Source organism: Muntiacus reevesi, chromosome 11 (genome assembly GCF_963930625.1).
Source record: "Muntiacus reevesi chromosome 11, mMunRee1.1, whole genome shotgun sequence".
NCBI lineage: Eukaryota > Metazoa > Chordata > Mammalia > Artiodactyla > Cervidae > Muntiacus > Muntiacus reevesi.
In genome coordinates, this window is record NC_089259.1 from 82,936,400 (window position 1) to 82,955,428 (window position 19,029).

General features: G+C 61.9%; 1 protein-coding gene across 12 annotated transcripts; it reads right to left on the bottom strand.

Annotated features, from left to right (window-relative positions):
• Nucleotides 1-633: 633 nt before the first annotated feature.
• Nucleotides 634-17,716, bottom strand: GRTP1 (growth hormone regulated TBC protein 1). Of its 12 annotated transcripts, XM_065902442.1 has the most exons (10): nucleotides 17,568-17,716; nucleotides 17,139-17,290; nucleotides 12,772-12,930; nucleotides 10,250-10,374; nucleotides 9,355-9,451; nucleotides 3,964-4,139; nucleotides 3,710-3,895; nucleotides 2,337-2,435; nucleotides 1,917-2,045; nucleotides 842-1,578 (listed from the first exon to the last, which is right to left on the bottom strand). In XM_065902442.1, the coding sequence occupies exons 1-10, from the start codon at nucleotides 17,612-17,614 to the stop codon at nucleotides 1,516-1,518; spliced, it is 1,233 nt and encodes a 410-aa protein (XP_065758514.1). In that variant the 5' UTR covers nucleotides 17,615-17,716; the 3' UTR covers nucleotides 842-1,515. The 12 variants fall into 12 exon arrangements, 11 of the variants coding, with proteins under 11 accessions (XP_065758519.1, XP_065758521.1, XP_065758520.1 ...); XM_065902447.1 differs by lacking the exons at nucleotides 842-1,578; nucleotides 1,917-2,045 and adding an exon at nucleotides 634-835; XR_010658564.1 differs by lacking the exons at nucleotides 842-1,578; nucleotides 1,917-2,045 and adding an exon at nucleotides 818-835 and having other exon boundaries at nucleotides 2,337-2,862.
• Between the last annotated feature and the right edge of the window lie 1,313 nt (nucleotides 17,717-19,029).

Sequence of the window (19,029 nt, forward strand, 5' to 3'; positions counted from 1 at the left end):
GGAGCCCGCTTTCTGGGGACAGATCTCTGTGGAAGACGGTTCCTTGCCCAGTCCTACAAACTGGTGGCCAAGGAGGGGTGCTCAGGCCCGAGTAGGCAGAGGCTGGCCCCTGGCCGCCCCCCAGCAGCCCAGATGCAGGCCACGTGAGCTCCCAGCATGGCTGTCTTCCCGGGGGCGGCGGCACCGGGCTGAGCCCAGCAGCGCCTGTCCGCAGGGTCAGTCTCTGCAGGGCAGTGGGGTTTGGAGCCCCTGCCGGAGGGTGTGCCCCTCGAGGTGCAGCTGGTCGGCTCCCGAGGCGACGAACCTGCCAGCTGGTCCCCTCCCCGGAAACGCTGTTCCCCCACCCCTGCTGGGCCCACCGTCCGCACGTCCCGGGCAGGGCACAGCCTGCCTGGGCGAGGGGTTTCCCATGAGCGCTGCCCTATCCAGGCGGAGGGAGACGGCAGCGGCAGGGTGGAGGGCCGTGGCCTCCAGCCGGGAGAGGATGGGGCTCGTTGGGGCATCTTCTCCCCAGGAGGTCTGGGATGACAGCTCCTCAATCTTACCCCTGGTTTACACGCCGTTTGTGTAACCACTTCCTTAGATTGGTAACGAACACAGACACGCACCTCACGCTATACATACGTCAGCATCTCAGGTAAAAATATATATTTAGAAACAACAGACAGCTCCCAGTGAAGGGCACATACAGAAGGACCGCTCAGTCGCCAGTGACTGCTCCAGCCGGAGGTGGCAGCTTGAGGCGTCAGCCCTGCGCCAGCAGCCTCGCCCTGCAGCGCTCCCGCAGCCGGGCGATGCTGGCCCTGGACAGGCTGCCAGGCTCCGAGAATATTCTCTGGAACAGAAACGGGTTCATTTAGACCTTCCCAGCTCCTGGTGGTGGCCGCGCTGAGGGCAGCGAGTGGAGGAAGGTCAGTTTCCTTCACACGTGACAAAGCAGAAGGCGGCCAGTGACAGAGCTCCGAGCGGCCGCACCGCCCCGGGGGGCCAGCAGGGGGCGCTGCAGCTGCGGCTGCCGGACCTTCCCTGGGAGGGCGGGGCAAGGGAAGCCCTTCCCCCAGAGGATGAGGGCGTGGGGAGCCCTTCCCCCCCAGAGGATGAGGGCGTGGGGAGCCCTTCACCCCCAGGGGGTGAGGGCGTGGGGAGCCCTTCTCCTTGGAGGGCTGGGCAAGGGGACCCTTCCCCGAGAGGATGAGGGCATGGGGAGCCCAGGAGAGGCGGGCCGTGGGGAGCGGAGGAGGGTTTACTGCAGGGTTGAGCAAGAACAGGCCGCTGGTGCCCCCCAAACGCCGGCAGTGATTTCAGCAAAGCGCTCTGAGGACCAGGGGTGGGGCGGGGAGTGGATATGGTCCCAGGGTGTGCGTGCAGCTGGGGCCCAGTTCTGAACCTCAGTCCTCAGGCTGGGCCGCGTCCTGGCTTCAGCCACTGCGAAGCTCAGGAAAGTGCCTGAGACAGGATGTCTGGCCGCAGGGGAGACGGCACATGGGCTCCTGCCCCCTCACACTCGGGTCAGTTTTAAAATGCTGAATCCAGTCCATGAAGTAAACGTCTGATTCCGAAGGCAGAGGTTCTGAGCCACTGGAATTAAAATTGGGTAACATCCAGTCTCCACTCTTGCTGGTTTTGTGTGTGCGCACCAAAGCCACACCATTTATCCCAAGACACTCGAGGTGTGCGGCTGAGGAGTGTCAGCTCTGCGCCTGCGGGGTCACCTTCCAGCTCCTCCTCATCTTCCAGCCTATTGCGTCCCCAGCCCCCACGTCCATCTCTATAAACCTGACTCCTCTAGGGGCCTTGCGTTAGTGGAATCAGTTTTTGTCCCTCTGTGACAATCACTGAACATGATGTCTCCAGGATCATCCAGGGTGGAGCAGGGGTCGGGCCTCCCTCCCTCTTAAGGCTGAGTGAGAGCCCACCATGTGTCTGGACCACACTGGTTCCCCGTCCACTCGTGTGGCCTTGCGGGTCACGTCCACGCTGCGGCTGCTGTGACGCTGAAGTGAATGTGGGTGGGCAGCATCTCCCGGAGGTCCTGCTTCCATTTCCTTTCGAGAAACGCAGCAGTGGGACGGCTGGATCAGACAGCAGCTCTCCAGCGTCTGAGGAGCCTCCATACTGTTTTCCACGGTGGATGCACCATTTCACACTCTCACCAACGGTGCACAAGGCTCCCTGTTCACACGCTCAGCAACACTTGCTATTTGTGGTCTTTTGGATGACAGCCATTCTGGCAGGCGTGAGGTGACGTGGTTTTGATGTGCGTTTCCCTGATGATGAGGGAACTGGAGCATCCTTGCACGTGCCTGCTGGCGACCTGTGCGCCTTTGGACACCTACCTGCTCGGGGCCTCTGCTGGTCTGTGAACGGGACACCTCAGCTCCGTGTCCAGCTGAGGGCTCCGTGCGTCTGGATGTGGCCTGCACACACACACTCTCCTGTTCGGGGGGGTCACCTTTTCAGCTGCCACTGCTTCTCTTTGCTGCACGGAAGCTTTCAAGCCCCACGTGGTCCCAGTCTGCTATTTTTGCTTTTCTTCCCTGTACTGAGTTCTTTGAGTTCTGACCCTGTTGTGACTGCTGACTCTTCTAGCAGCTCTGAAACCTACTTGGGGGCTAGGAGAGACTAGACTTGAGAAGCGGAAGCAGGGACTCAGACTTGTTTCCAGTAAGAGAGAAACTGCCTCACGACAAGGAGAAGGGAAGGAGCCTGGGGGGCGAGACCCGGGTGTCTCAGTGGCCGGAGAACAGGCTCTTCTGGGGGTTCAGCTGGCCTCTTCATATTACAGTGCTCCTAGCATCCACGTGGGATCTAGGAGATTCTAGATGTTCTGGGGCAGGACTTGAGAGAGCTCTGATGCATAAACTGCAGTGTTGCAGAAATGCACAAGTTTATAGAGACCCCCAAGGAAGTAAGACCAGGGTCGCTTCCCACCAGCGCGTCAGGTGAGTGGCCACACCGGCCGTGTGCAAAGACCTGTTTCTTTACACAGCACTTTTTCTGCCGTCTGGGGAGATGCTCCGCACACCTCACCCTCTGCGATCCCCTCGAGTCCACTCAGCTCACAGGGCCCAGGGCACGTCCAGGTCAGAACACCAGCCACCCCACCACGGACACGCAGCCGTCAGGGAAGGCAGGCCGGCCACTGGCCCTCGTTGGGCACCCGCTGCACTTGGAAGCCCCCCACCCCTCCCCGGCAGCATCACGCTGAGCCCAAGAGCCAGACGCCAAAGCCACACGGCCTGAGTGTCCACACCGCAGTCCAGCAGTGGCTGGGGTCAGTGGTCCCCTGTCCCCCCTGGGTCACCCATCCCCCTGATCCCTGCCCGTCCCCGCCTCCCTGAGGGCCTGTGGGATGCAGCACCCGGGTCACCAACTCAGGTGATCTGAGCTGTCTACACAGCCTGCACCGGGCCTGGAACACGGCGGGGGGCGGGGGGGACAGACAGGTGTGACCCCACCAGGGCGGAGAGAAGGCAAGCCGGTAGGGCTGAGGAGCGTGTGCCCGGCGTAGACGGGGCCGTCGGGGAGGTCCAGGATGGGGTCGCCTCCCAGGCTCGGAAGAAGCCAAGGAGCAGCCTGACAGGCTCGGGGGCGGGTCTCAGGTGGCACCGTCCCCCACCGACAGCGCGGGGGGCGCGGGGTGAGCGCGCTGGTGTCCTGGAGCCCCTCCCTGGGTACCCGGGGGGCCGCGGGCGTGGCCAACACCCACCTGCATGAAGCTGTGGCACTCGGTCACGAAACGCCCCCGGGTGATCTCCTTGAACTTCTCACAGAGGTCGGGGACGCTGGTGGCCTCTAGGATGGAGGCCTGGTGATGCTTGAGGAGGGTCAGGGCCACTCGGAAGAGGATCTTGGACCCCTCACTGAACAGGCAGTCCCAGACGCGCAGCACCGTCTGCGGAGAGAGCGGCGGGTCAGCGCACGGCCCTGCCGCCAGCCCCGGGCCCAGCCGGGCGCCCTCACCTCCACGGGCAGGACGTCCACGAACAGGCAGATGAACCAGCGGGACGCAACCAGGGTCCACAGCACGCCATGGCCGTCCATCAGCGCCGCCACCGCCGGCAGCTTCAGCCTCACCAGCTCCCCGAGCACCTCCTGGTCCGTCTTCAGGCCCAGCATCGAGGGGCTGTAGTAGTCTGCTGTGGGGCGAGGGGGCAGGGACGCGGGTCTCACAGTCGAGTGGCCGCAACCTGCGTGCCCCCAGAGCCAGGTGGTGGTGGGGGCCCCCCGGGGACCCTTCCCAGAGGACGACCCACCCAGAGCGGGAGCCGGGCCAGTGAGGCCCCTGCTGGCACCCATCACGCCCGCTGCTCATCTGTTTTTTGAATGGACGCTCTCTTGCCAAGGAACTTTCTAGCTTGTTAATGTGGAGTATCATCGTAATGGTGTATTTAACCTAATGCTTAAACTTCCATAAAAGTTCAGTAAGCAATCAGTGTAATAAAGTTTGGCCATTCACTGCGACAAAGGAATGAACATTCTTGCTAAGTATTTTCATTAAAATGGAATCATCAGGAATACTGACATGACGGTCACATCACTGGTTTTCAGGGTGAGCACGCGCTCCCCCAAGCCCAAGGCTGGAGAAGCCGTTGGGTCATTAACACCTGGGGCCTGGGGCGCCCCTCCCCACCACGCCCCCTACCCCAGCCCCCCAGCCACCAGGCTGCGAGTCCAGCCCGCTGCCCCCGACCCCGCTGGGCTGCGAGTCCAGCCCGCCGCCCCCTCCGCCCGACCCCGCTGGGCTGCGAGTCCAGCCTGCTGCCCCACCCCCTGACCCCGCTGGGCTGCGAGTCCAGCCCTCCGCCCGACCCCACTGGGCTGCGAGTCCAGCCCACCGCCCCACCCCCCGACCCCGCTGGGCTGCAAGTCCAGCCTGCTGCCCCACCCCCTGACCCCGCTGGGCTGCGAGTCCAGCCCTCCGCCCGACCCCGCTGGGCTGCGAGTCCAGCCCACCGCCCCACCCCCCGACCCCGCTGGGCTGCAAGTCCAGCCTGCTGCCCCACCCCCCGACCCCGCTGGGCTGCGAGTCCAGCCCTCCGCCCGACCCCGCTGGGCTGAGAGTCCAGCCCGCAGCCCCCTCCGCCCGACCCCGCTGGGCTGAGAGTCCAGCCCGCTGCCCCACCCCTTGACCTCGCTGGGCTGCGAGTCCAGCCCGCCGCCCCCTCCGCCTGACCCCGCTGGGCTGCGAGTCCAGCCTGCTGCCCCACCCCCTGACCCCGCTGGGCTGCGAGTCCAGCCCTCCGCCCGACCCCGCTGGGCTGCGAGTCCAGCCCGCTGCCCCACCCCTTGACCCCGCTGGGCTGCGAGTCCAGCCCGCCGCCCCCTCCGCCCCTGCCCAGCGGTGCCCAGTCTGGCCCCGGGGGCGGGGGGTGCAGCCCTGAGCAGCTCAGCGGAGCAGACGAGCGGATTTGCAGAACGCAAGCTCAGCACCGTCTCACTTTGGCTACAGAGGCTTATGGCAGCTCCCAGAAGAGTCAAGGTCAACCCCCGAAGCCGCCATGGGCCCGAGCCGGTCGCTGAAGGGTCAGGGTCGGCTGAGAACGCCTACAAACCCCAATGGCCAGCCCCACCTGTGGGGTCCCGTCTGCGCACAGAGGCTGAGAAACTTCTCAGGGGCCCCTGGTCCAGCCTCCCCTCCGGGGCCCGAGTCAGGCCTCTCCCGGGGCGCCCCCTCTGCACACAGCTCAGAGGTGTCAGCACAGGGGGTGGGGGGGATGAGCGTGTCTGCAGGGCTGGGGGGGGCCCGAGAGTCACCACCCCAGGACGAGCCCCGCCGCCGCCCTGGGCCTCGCTGTCCAGCTGCGGCGGGGGAACCACCCGCTTCCCGTGTCGCAGGGCAAACAGGTGGGACCAGCTCTTCGGGACCCAGATGCATTCGTTCATTAAGGGACGGACTCCTCCCTTATGTGACACCCCAGACCCCACCTCGGTCCCTGACATGGTGGGAGGCGCAGCGGGGCTTTTCTGCAGGCTCAGGAGTCAGGGGGCAGATGGGTCCCTGGAGGAAGAGACTCGGGCATAACTTTTTTGATGTAAAACAAGCCATTTTAGGTCTGGTTCATCCTGTGATCTAGGTCTTTGCAAAATAAAAGGTCTCAGTCGTTAGAGATTTTGTGGCGGTTCAGTCGCGCAGTCCTGTCCGACTCTGTGGTCCTGTGGACTGCAGCCGCCAGGCTCCTCTGTCCATGGGATTCTCCAGGCAAGAACACTGGAGTGAGCTGCCATTTCCCTCTCCAGGGGATCCTCTTGATCCAGGGATCAAACCCGTGTCTCCTGGGTCTCCTGCATTGGCCGGCGAATTCTTTACCACTGAGCCACCCAGCAAGCCCAGTTACAGATTTTAAGGGAACAAAAGGTGAACACACACAGCTGCAACCAGCCCGGGGTGACAGCAGCCCCACAGCAGAGACAATGCATCAGTGCAGACTCCCAGCTCTGTTCCCAAGGTAAAGATGAGCCGGAAGCACTGTCCCGAGCTGTTCCAGAACTCCGACGCCCTGGAGCGCTTGAGCAGCAGGCCGCAGGGACGCTAAGGGACGGCGGCGCTGACCTCTGCAGCCCGCGGGCTTGGGGCCTGGGCCCAAGTCCGGGCCGATCCTCCCGCCTCCAGCCCCAGCAGGACGACACTCGAACGCTTAGGTTAACACGACTGTTTGCAGCTCCGGGAGAGACCCCCGCACGCCCTGCGAGGACCCGTCCCGCCTCCAGCCTGGCCGTGTGTCTCTTGGCTCCTCACCCACCACCAGGTGAGTCCAGTTTCGGGCCACCAGCATGTCTGCGTGCCGGTGGCTAGTCCTCTGCTGACTCGGGACGAGAGGGAAAACGTGAAGTCCCGCAGGGACTTGTCTGAGTGGCTGACAAGCGACTCGTCAAACACCAACACGGATGCTGCTCCAGGGCTGGCAGAGCCCGGGGGTGCCCAGCAAGGGGACCGGGGACCCTGCGTCGCCACCTCGTTAGAGTCGCAGTCTCCCCGCCTCTGCTCCTCCTCGACCCGACTGCTCTGAACTCGGGGTGTCGTGGGCACTGGGGGGAGGCCTCCGGTGGCCGCGCCCACGCCGCAGATGTCCAGCTTCGTTCGGCCCTGAGACCTGGCCTCCCCGCTCCCGGGAGACCACGGTTGCCTCACCCCAACTCGGGGACCACACAGGTCTCCTATCTTGTAAACTGCCCATCAGGCATATTCTTCACCTTTTCTGTCGACCTGTATCCACCTAGACTTTTAGGAATTCTTTACACGCTAATGGTATGGATCCCTTTTTACTCTGTAGAGGATGTCTTGTGTCAAAATCAGTTTTTAATTTTAACATCATTAAAATGATCAATCGTGTCTTTTATGCTTTCTGAACTTTGTTCAAGGACGTCTTTCCTGCTCTGGAATCATGACACTGTTCTCTGTCTTATTTCGAGTTTCAAAGCTTTGCTTCTTCACGTTTAGAATCTGCCTGGAATTGAAGCAAGGGTCTAGTTTTGTTTTCTTCTCTATAGGCAATCAACCGTCATGGAATGATGTTTCAAAGTCTTTTACCTGCTCCTCGATACATCTCACGTACCAAGTACAACAGATGGACAGACCCGTTCATCCCTCGCTGACCTAACAGCTGTTACAGCACCTAACACAACCCCAGCACTCTCCTCTCCAGGCTTCCCTGGTGGCCCAGAGGGAAAGAATCCGCCTGCAATGCAGGAGACCCTGGTGTGATCCCGGGTTGGGAAGATCCTCTGGAGAGGGGCATGGCAACCCACTCCAGTGCTCTTGCCTGGAGTCCAGAGGAGCCTGGCGGGCCACAGCCCATGGGGTCGCAGAGTCCGACAGGGCTGAGGGACTAAACACCCCCAGGACAACACTCTTCTTTCCAGCCTTCCTGGCTCGGTGACCCTTCCATGATTAAGCCATCCTTCCGTCCTTGACTAAGCCATTATCCGTCCTTAACATGTGGATTAATTCATCCATATATTAAGCCATACATTTAAGAAAACACTGCCCTATAAGCTTCGCTCAACTCCGGGTGCTGACGTGAGTATTACTTTAGTCAGATCTGTGTTCCTATCCCTCCTGAGATCAGCCCGCACGACAGCAAGGCTACACCAGCTTTACAACGCACGTCGACAAGCTCATCTTTCTCTGTTTTCTGCAAGATTTTTTAGAAAATGGGAATCGTCGGCTTGTTCGCGTTTTCCTGAGATGCTGCTATCTGTGCATTCGGCCTTCCAGATGTCCTCTCTCCGGCTGTCAGCCTGTATTCTCAAACCATCCGTTTGTCTCTTCACTGCACTCGAGCTCTCGAGTGGTTCTTGAGTCCCTGCAACGGTTCCAACTCCAGCGCCTTTTCCACTTCTAGATTCCTCATCCCCTTCTCTAGGGGTCTTGTCAGACGACTGTCTATTACCACAGTTTTCCCAAAGAACCAGCTGCTGTCTCAGTGCACCTGTCCATCGTGTCTTTCTCTGTCATTAACTTCCACTGTTCCGTGTGCGCCTGTGCACCGGTATGCACACAAACGCGGAGCAAAGGCTGCAGACGCGGACACCAGCCCGCCGAGCACGGGCGGCGAGCACGCCCAGCACGAGCGGGACGGGGACGCTGAGGACCGTGGCCACTGCTCAGCCTCCGTCAGCGCTGCAGTCTCGGAACTCCAGAGATGCGGACTCTCTGTGCAGCTTTGGTGTAATTAAGACAGAAGCAGCTAAATGCAGGACGAGCACATGCTGAAACGACCCAGCCGGCGCACCCAGAGGCCCGAGGACTCACGGCCCTGCCCGCCCCAGCAGGGGCGGTGACCCCTCCCCCCAGTCCTGACCGCGCACCGGGAGGTTTCCTCTTGTTTCTGAAGCAAGACCCGTTTTGCTGTATTTTAGTGGGACTGAATCTAAGGAACACTGGAAACGACATGCTCTAACTTTAAGCCTCTGTGACGAGCCCCTGCGTGGGGGGCACCTGGAGCCCTGCTCTCTGCTTCTCGGGGTCGGCCCCTCCTGCCCCCCAGCACCACGTCTTCACCCGCTTCTCTCAGCTGCTGTCGCTGCCAGGCTCTTAGGCTTTGTTCCCTGAAGTTCCCCAAATGCCCAAACGACACCTGGAAATGGTCACGGTGGGAACCTCCGTCGTGATTCGGACTCTGAGATAACTGAGCAAGCGGCTCAGCGGCGCCCAGGCTGAGACACAGCGCTGCCTGCGGGGTGGGGGTGGCGGGGGAGAGGCCGCCGCTCCGCTGGGACCCCGTTGAGAGCGTCTCGCATCAACTCAGTTGCCGAAGGACGGTCAAACTCTCAAAGGCGCCTCCTGTCTCGTCACGCCCTGACTTGTCAGCAGCGTCGTTACAGCGACACCAGACAGCGGGGCCCACGCACCTGGGAGTATTCTGCCCAGCAGAGCATCCAGCAGCCAGAACGCTTCCTCCTCACTCCTGGTCACCAGGACCAGACACCCCGCGACGAAGTTCATCCCCTGAAATCAGACAAACGTCGCCCGGCTCAGACACCCCACGAAGCTCGTCCCCTGAGATCAGACAAACAGAGGAGGCCTGCGCTGACCCTGGCTCCACCCCCAGACCCTGTAACCGTGTGGCTGCTGCCCGCTAACTCCCCATCTTCCTTGTCCTTCCCTAGAACGCGTGATTCTGGAATGACCGTCCGGGGTGGCGTCGGCCTCGCAGGCTCTGCCGTCGACAGACACGTGCGGTCAGGCCTGATTCCTGGACTCTGCAGGGCACGTCATCGTGAAACCCTCACTAGGAGAAACCACACGGGCTGCTCGGACGCCACCTCCCACGGCTCTGAATGCCCAGCCGTCCTCCCGCGAGGCCTGGCCTCTGGCTTGGGGCCTGGAGCGTGGGGACCCCACCCCCCGCCCTCCTGCCCACACCCCCCAGGACACCGTGGCCTGCACAGCACCCAGCAGGAGGGCCGGCGGCCCGAGGATCGGCCCCGGGGCCCACGGTCTGGGCTGTGCACACGCGTCCCTGCAACGCTGCAGACAGAACACCTCCAGGGGCAGAGAACTGATCCCCGCCGCCTGGCGCGCCGCCCAGCCGCCCGGCTTCCCGAGGAGGCCCTGCATTCCGGGCCAGCCCGCCACACGCACTCACCCACGCGTGCACACACACACGTGCACACACGCACGCCGCGGCTCCGAGGCGGCAGGCTGCTGGTCACCACGTCCGGTAAACACGGCCTGTGCTCACGTCCGCGGCTGCCCCCGCCCGCCCCCGCCGAGCCCCGGCGTCTGTGGGGGCCCAGGGCTCACCTGGCAGTAGCCCACGCCGTGGTTGTGGTGCCCGTAGGCCAGCAGCACGTTGTACAGGGGCCCCTGCAGGCAAGGCTCCGCGTCCTTCCGGAAGCGCACGTTGTCGGGGAAGGTCCTGCTCATGTCTGCGGGGACCCGCAGAGCGCTCAGGGCGCGAGCAGAGGCCGCCCCCGGGCCCCCAGCGCCCCGCAGCCCTTACTCTCCAACCAGCACCAACATCGGCCCCTCTCCGCCACGCTGCCGGGTCCCCATGCCCCTCTCTGAGCTGGGGACAAAGTGTGCGCGAAGCGTGAGCAGTTTACATAAAGCTTTGGAAATCTTCCCCAATTCTTAAGACCGAAAACAGAAGCAGGCAGGACAAGCTGAGAGTCCGTTTGGAGATAAAGAGACAAAACTGAAAACTACCCAAGAGGCACCAGCAGTGAAGAACCACCTGTCAGGGCAGGAGACGTGGCTCGATCCCTGGGTGGGGAGGTACCCTGGGAGGAGACGGCAGCCCACCCCAGTGCCCTTGCCTGGAGAACCCCCTGGACGGAGGGGCCTGGCAGGCTGCCGTCCACGGGGTCGCAAAGAGTCGGACACGACCGACTCAGCACAGCACAGACAAACATCACCGCCAACTTCTGTCTGCAGGAGGGTGCCTGGCGGCCTCTTCCACCTCCGCCACCCCCTCCCGGCCCCCCACTGCATTTCTGTGAGCCTGCGTCCAGGGCAGAGTGAGCGGGCTGACGGACACCATCGGACCCTGCCTGGAGCAGAGCGGCGGTGTCGGTGAAGGGACACACGTGGACACTGCTGATAACGCCAGGCCTCCAGGCAGCTGCAGGAATTCTGCCCCCAAACTCAGGCCCCCAGCCACGCACCTGCCCACAAAGACCAGATCTGAGCCAAACAGCAAACTGGCTGCCTCTAAGTATGTAGTTTTCAACCATATGTTTTTTAAAAAAAAGATTTCTTTTCCATGGAATTCTGAACATTCCCCAAACGGGCACCTATCGGGGGAAATGAGTTTTTCACTAATTCAGAGTAGACTGACCGACGTGCTCACGCCTGTGTGACGATCCTTATGATGAGAAGCTTTAGCAGGTTTTGAAATCTTTCTCCCCAGCCCCTGCACCGGAGGCAGATGTGGTGAACGTCCCGTCTGGGCTAATGCAAGATGCGCCTGCTCTCCTGACCCTGCACCACGACTGATGTAGGCTCCCTGACAGCAGACCAGAGCGGCCGTGTGGCCCAGCGATTCCACCTCGGGGTCTGTCCCCAGAGCACTGACCGCGGGTCTCGGAGAATTACTTGACACCCTGTTCAGCCAGAATTCACTGTAGCCAGGGGGCGGAAGCCCTGACGCGCACACAGCTCGGGTGGACCTCTCGGACACTGTGCCCCGTGAAACCAACCAGATACAGAAGCACAGACGCTGCCTGATCCCACCCACGTGAAGTCTAGGACAGTCAGACTCACAGAGACAGGGGGCAGACGGTGGAGCCAGAGCTGGGGGCTTCGTGCGTAAAGGGGGCAGAGGCTCCCTTGGAAAAGTAAGATGGTAAACTGCAAGGCGTGTACGTTTCACCGTAATTAAAAATAAAAGTATCCAAACTCTTTACACCAAATAGAGCCTTTAAGATTCATTTTTCAGACAAACAACCACCCGTCACTTGCGGTCTCTCCCTGCCCACGTCAGCACTGCTGTCCCCGCAGAGGGAACCCGCGTTCCCTGCAGGTCACGACAGCGTCTGTCCCGAGGCCTCCGGCCAGGGTTTCCTGGGGGGTCAGGGTGCGGCCAGCAGGCTCAGCGCCTTTCCCACTGGAGTTTTGGGATCCGAGACCCCTGTTCCTTACGCTGGGGCCACGCCACTTTCTCACTGTCCCCCGTCAATCCCACCTCCCAGACATTTAAAGTGACCAACCTTTTAAATAAAGTATTTCGTGTTTAACTTTGTCGTTCTCAGAAACTGGTAAAATCGGAAAAGCGGATGTCTCTTCTAAAGATCTAGTTACTCAACTTAGGTTAACCAATTTTTCTGAGGACTCTGCACTTGTGAGAGCCTGTGGGCAGCGAGGAAGCTGGGGTCACGAGACAGCGGCCAGGGAGTGACGTCTCCGGACACTCGGAGTCGGGCGCAAAGAGCGGGCGCGGCGCGCGGCTTCCTGCAGCTGCGTCTGTGCGTCCTCGGGTCACCCAGCCCAGGTCGGTTCTGACGGCTCGCTCCGCGGCCTCCTCACGCCCCTGGACAGCGTCCTCACGGAAGAAACCCACTCTTTCTACCATTTTCCTTACCACCTAGCTGCCCGCTCAAGGATTTTCTGAACCAATTCAGATCGTAGTCCTCCTGTCAAACAAGCCCCCATTTTGCTTGTCCTTTGAGAAAGTGGGAATCAGGGGTGTGCCTTTGACAGCGCAGGTTTCCTCATCCCCATCACGACCAGGAGTCTGGGTGCAGACACACTTCCCCTGGGAGAGGCGCCCCCACCCGCAGGGCTGCCCCCACCCGCAGGGCCGCCCCACCCCGGGGCCGCGTCACCTGTCCGGATGGCCTCCTCCAGGCTGGCGCTCCGCTCCCCCTGCAGGAGGCGCTGGTAGTAGCCGGGGTTCCGGTCCATCTGGGCCTGGGCTCCGCTCACCCCCATCCAGACGCGGGCCCGGTGCTCCAGCGGGACGCCCTTGCGGATGTAGCGCTTCACTGAGACAGAGAGACGGCAGCTTCAGGTGGGCCCGGGGGCGGGGGGCCTCCTGCGCCCCAGAAGCTGCAGGGAGGGGCCCCTCCAAGAGCTTCCATTGACAGCTCTCACAATCAGTAAGTCAGACAGGAAGAGGCAAGACAGGCATGCCCCGCCCACAGGTACAGGCCCTCCCTACAGACGTCGGCTCTCCGCTCATGCTGAGCCGTTGGGGGGCCGCAGCAGCCTGGCCTCCACCTCAGCAGCGGTGCGGGGACACGGGCTGCCTCCTCCCCACCCGGCCCGCCCCGCAGGCTGGGCCGGACGCCACGGCCCTGAACGCAGATCAGCACTGGCTCAGGCACCCACTGTACCAAACAGAAAAAAATTACAGGAACAACGTCCTAGGTTAGAAGCAAAAAAAGCACTGCTGCTGAAATCTTACAGCTCAAACTGACAGCCACCAGTCCACGAGCTCCTGAAAGCGCCTCGCGGAGGCCAGGTCGCGTGCACCCGCCTCTCTTGGGAGGGCGGAGGGCGTGCGGGACGGGAGTTTGCAGAGGCTGGGGGATGAGGAGGAAGGCCCAGGGGAAGGAAAGGATGGCCCTGAACACCACCCGCCAGAGGCAGAGAAAGCCAAGAACCCTCTGCAGCTCAGAGGCACCCGTGCAGCTGGAGGATCACACGTGGCCAGAATGTCTCGGCCAGTGGGACGTGGTCATCCCGCTACTGGACGTGATATTTCAGTCTATCAAACAGCAATTATTCAGTCGGACTGTCCCTCCAACTTCCTACTATTTACACCGCGCCTCAGGGCTCAGCATGCTCAGGGGTGCCCTGAATTAATCCTCCCTCGAACCGCAAGGGGAGGCTCAGTCCTGGCTTTGGGCAGGGACCGCTCCCACTGAGACGGGGCAGAAGGAAAAGACGCACAGACATTCATGGTAACTTCACGGACGGACCGCAAAGAGCGGGAATAAAAACACTGCCACAGTGTCACGGCAGCACCACAAATATTAACAGGAGGACGACTCAGGTGTAACTCTAAGAGAACTGCAGAGAAACCAAAGAAAAAGGGAGAGCGACGCCAACGCACCTCCAGGATCCCCCTGCAGCCCCACGGCCTCTGCTAGTCCCCGCTCCCCCAGCCGAGGCCTTCACCCACGTCCAGGCCTGCAGGTCAGCCGCCCAGAACCCTGAAGGCGACCGGCTGTTCTAAACCTTGCGCGTGGGGCGATTACTTGAGTGTGCGTCTGAACACACTCACACGGCAACACGCCAAGAAGAGTGAACTTCACTGCGAAGTTTTAAACAATTAATAGAAAGTATAAAAAGGGAAGTGTAAGTTGGTTAAACCCCCAACTCTGGTGCTGGACGTGGCTAGGCAGACCATACCTCGATCATGCCTCGGTTTCCTTCCATGCCTGCAAAATGGAAGCAAAGTCCAGGGCCTGGAATACAGTCAGGGTTCCGGACTCCCAGTTGGTTTCAAGAACAACAACAACATCCAGAAGTTTCAGAGAATAAGGGCTTCTGCTACTTTCATTGCCTGTTATCTGACTTTACTCAGTTTCTCTGGAAGAGGAAGAAAATGGTTCTCCCATTCTCAGAGCAAGGGTAGGGCTGATCCACTCTTCATTCCGACATTTGGAGGACTGTAAACTATGCAGCAGAAACAGGTGGGAAATTTTTTTAAGGAGAAGCTCGACCCCAAAGAATTAACTTCCAGCTGTCTGTCCCAGGAGTTAAGCAGGTTCCCAGGGTTTTTTTTATATTTGTCTTTAAACATATCTTGAATTTCATTCTTATTCAGATGGTGCTAACCCCCTCACCCACGGGGCAGGAGAGAAAGAAGAAAACAGGAGGCGCTCCTGTCGTCAAGTCCTTCCAGGCCAGATGGACAGGGGCGCAGGGGCAGCTCGCCCGGCACGGCCGGCCAGGCCGAGCGCTGAGGGTGAGTGAGAGACCGCAGATCCTAGTGGACCTCCCTCACCGACAAAGAAAAGAAACCACGTACCCACAGCTGACGCCCTCACGCAGGCTGAGCTTCAGCGCTCATCTGCAGATGTGGACACAGTCCTCTCAAGAGAGAACACACACAGGAGGGCCCAAGAGCAAGACGCGGCTGAGGAACAGCGGCAAAGGCGGTTCTCCAGGTGTGGTCGCTGGCGTCCAGGTCAGGGCCCCAAACGGAGCTCCCACTGCCCACCTGGGGCCCACGGCCCTCACGCGCTCCCTCCCACGGGACGTCACACAGCTGTGGACACTCCCGCCAGCCCAGAACGTCTGGCAGGAAGAAGCTGTATTCCCACTTCCTGACTAGCAAACCCACGCCAGGCTACGCCTGACCACTCCCTCGGAGTGCCACGGTGCTGCGGGTGCCCCGGCCGTCACGCCCGGAAGCTGCACCAGCTCAGCGGCAACACCCCAGACGACAGATCCAGGTGAGCCCACAGGCCCCTGGCCAGGTTTCCTGAAAGGACCCCAGGCCACTGTGCCCTCCAGCTCAGCTGACAGAGAACCCCACCCCCAGGCCAAGGCTCACCAGGAATCAAGTATATCTGCTCCCAAACCTGCTACGCCGTAATTACAAAGTTTAACAATCACTACATAAATTTAAAAAGGTAAAGCAAAAAAGAAATAATAGTGGTTTCAATAAAACCAAATTAAATTTCCAGAAAGAGTCGGTTGGATGGCATCACCGACTCAATGGACGTGAGTTTGCGCAAGCTCCGGGAGTTGGTGATGGACAGGGAGGCCTGGCGTGCTGCAGTCCGTGGGGTCGCGAAGAGTTGGACGCGACTTGGCGACTGAACAACAGTTTCCACATGAAAGATACAGAATTAGCGGGCCCTCAAGATGACAGACTCAAATGACAGAATCGAAGGGGAATGCACGTCCACACGTGTGTTATGTGAAAAGGCTCATGAACGCCTGTGTATCTTGCAGTGATTCTCTGCGGCGTTAACTGACCTCTGGGTCCCTGTTGGACAGGAGGCGGCCTCCTGCATGAAGGCAAGCGGTGCACCCCGTTCCTGGGGGGACGGGCACAGTCACAGCCGCCCCTCTACGGGAGGTGGGGGCCTGGGCAGCTGAGAAACTCAGTTCAATTCACACCCTCGAGTGTGACCAAGATGTTCTCCCACGTGCAAAAGTTGTGTATCTTTGTATTCTTATATACTTGTACATAACTTTAAAAAGCAAATCAAAAGAAAAAAATGAAACCAAAGTGAGCTGGAAGCACGTTAACGCCCAGCAGCAAGGCGGGCTTGGCCCTCGGTACAACTAAAGACATCTACCTTTCAATGACGGATGGCCTTCAAAGATAAACCTTGATCTGCCCCCCGCCCCTTAAAAACTTCCTTCCTTCCGCCTGGCCATGCCCCTGTGCCCACCGTCAGCCGGTGTGGGCCCTGCTCCACCTCTGGCCCTCCTCTCCTCACCCCTAATGCTCTGGTCACACCGCTCAGCCCCGGCGGCTGGGACCCCTGACCTCACCCCTTCACCGTCATTAACGCCAGGTGTCAGGAAGCGCCCCCGGAGACACTCCTGCCCACTCCTCACCTCCTGCCGGCAGGTCTGAGGATACAGATATCATCAGGGGGAGAGCAGGCAGGCAAACCATTCTTTCATTTATTCAACAAACAGCTAAGGGACCATCAGCCACCCCAGCCTGCACAGAGGGATCTTTGACCCCCGCGCGGAAAACTAAGGATAAAATAAGTAAGAGCCACACGTGGAGGACCAGAGAGAGGCAAGGCGTGGGAAGGAAGTGTGGGGCTGCGGGGTGAGACTGGAAGGCTTCCCGGAGCAGGCGCTCCAATCCAGACCTGAAGGAGGCCGCGGCCCAGCCTGGGGCGGGGAAGACCCCCAAGGAGAAGCAGGGGAGGAGCTGAGGGTCCAGGAAGCGCCCCGCTTTCTCTCTGACGCGGACAGGGAGCGCTCCGCACAGAAGCCGGTGGGAGCACTGCCCTGGCCGCTCGCTCTGAGGAGCAGGAAACCTGACTTCTTCTGGAAAGAGGGCCACGGCGCCATGCGTCTCAAAGGGCGAGCAGGCCCCACGTCCAGGCGAGGAACGGGGGGCCTCTCACCTGTGCGCCTGCGCGGGGCACGGCTGGGAAGGGGGCGACGCCCCCGGCCTCGAAGGAACCCCAAGTCCTGAGCTCCCCCGAGCGCACGGCAGCGACCGAATGACTTGTTGCGCGCCCGCTGGGTCAGGCGCCGAACTCACCGGTCATGCTCCTCTGGAGACCACCGCCGCCCTTTAGAAGTTTGGACCATTTGATGGCTCTCCTGGTGAGGATCACCAGGTAGGTGGAAAAAAATTCTTCATAAGCTGCATAATCAAAGTCTTCAGGCCTTTCAAACCCATACGGATCGATCCTACCGCACAAAAAGGGCCAGAGTAAAGTTCCGCGCGCACGTGGACGCGGGACCCTCGGCACCCAGCCGCCCGATCCCTGCGTGGGGCGCGCGGGCTCCCTGCCCCCGACCCGGCCCCGCAGCAGAGGCGGCGGGCCGAGCGCGGGCGCGCACGCAGCGCAGGGGCCGCCCAGGGGCGCGCAGGCGCCCGCACCGCCGCCCCCGCCCGCGCCCGCGCCGAGACGCCCGCCCCGCGCCCGCGCGCTGGGCCAGGGGCGCACGGACCCCGCGCGCCTACCTGGGGACACGGCCCCGCGCCGCCTGCGCGCGCCCCGCGGCCGCCATGCCGGGAGAGGCGGGAGGGGGCGCCCGGGCCGCGGGGCTGGGGGTGCCAAGTTCACCTCCCGGGACTCGGGGCGCCTCGCGTCCTTCCGCCGGGCCGCGGGCGCCGGGAGGCGGGGCTGGGGGCGGGGAAGGAGGGCGGGGGAGGGGAATGGGGGCGGGGAGGGATGGGACTGTCTGGGGACCCGGAGGGCGGGGGCGGCCCGGAGGGAGGGGGCGGGAGGGGCTGCACCTGCTCCTGCGCCGGGAGCCTGGGAGGGGCGCGGCCGGGCCGGCCCCCGGCCCCCGGGGCGGGGCGGGAGGGGGATGGGGGCCCCCGGCGGGGACGGGGAATGGGCCCCGGGAGGGGGCGCGGGAGGGGGATGGGCCCCTGGCGGGGAGGGAGGGGCTGGGGGCCCCCGGGGCGGGAGGGGGATGGGGGCCCCCGGCGGGGACGGGGAATGGGCCCCGGGAGGGGAGGGAGGGGGCGCGGGAGGGGGATGGGCCCCTGGCGGGGAGGGAGGGGCTGGAGCGCGGGGGGAGGCGGGCGCGGGGATGGCCCCCGGCGGGGAGAGGGCCCTGGCCCGGCGAGGCTGACGGCCCGGCCGGCGCGTCAGGTCCCGCCGCCCCGCGCCCCGCACCCCGCACCCCGCACCCCGGGGCCTCCCTGCCGAAGCCAAGGTGGGAGGAGGTGAGTCCAGTTTAGATTCTTCTGACTGCTGGCCAGGCCTGCGTGCCCCGCGAGTCCGAAGGCCGGCGTCCTGACTTGTGACCGCTGGTTTAATGTTCTTTTTACAGAAAACGACCGTTTTATTTTTAACTTGCTCTCTTTCAGCCTACACTTTCCGACCTGAAAATAAGACACAAATAAGTGGATCTTAATCCGTGTGCCACCGTCCCTTCCCCCACCCCGGCGGCATCAGCCTGTCCCTGCCTCCCACCGCCCCAAACCAGGCTTGGAAGCAGGGGTGCAGGCCCTGCCGGAGCCGCCCCTCGCACTGAGCAGGGCTGGGGCTCCCGCACACAAGGGAGGGTGGGCACGCCCGGCCCTGTGGCCGTCTGGGGTGACCAGGGCTGACTGCTCGCGTCCCCTCCGCTCCAGGGCTCTCCCCACAGATGCTTAGGATCTGGGGAGCGTGAGTCACGGCTGGGACGGAACTGACATGCCGCCCCACCTGCGCCTTTTACTCTGAGGGACCTGCCTGCAGACCCCAACACGGTGGTCGCCACGCAGTGTGCCCACTGGGCCCGCAGGGCGGCCCTGGCCCGGAACAGCGTCTTCCTCCCCGTTCAGCACCGCGGTGCTCTGGTGTTTCCATGTGTGGCCTGAAAAGCGCTTCTTGTATTGGGAGGCCCTGAAGAATTTGCACAAACTGCATTTTGAGTTTTGGTTTGGAAACGTGGTGAGATAAGAGGACTTTAAGGTCCTTTAAATTTAA

What these genes read in the sequence shown, in the direction of transcription:
- GRTP1 (XM_065902441.1), bottom strand. Translation starts at nt 17,614, where the DNA reads ATGGCGGCCGCGGGGCGCGCGCAGGCGGCGCGGGGCCGTGTCCCCAG. An exon ending in GGAGGAGGCCATCCGGACAG is followed by an intron (nt 10,375 to 12,771) that starts GTGACGCGGCCC and finishes GGGTCCCCGCAG; the next exon opens with ACATGAGCAGGACCTTCCCC. An exon ending in GCTGGGCAGAATACTCCCAG is followed by an intron (nt 4,140 to 9,354) that starts GTGCGTGGGCCC and finishes CTCGCCCCACAG; the next exon opens with CAGACTACTACAGCCCCTCG.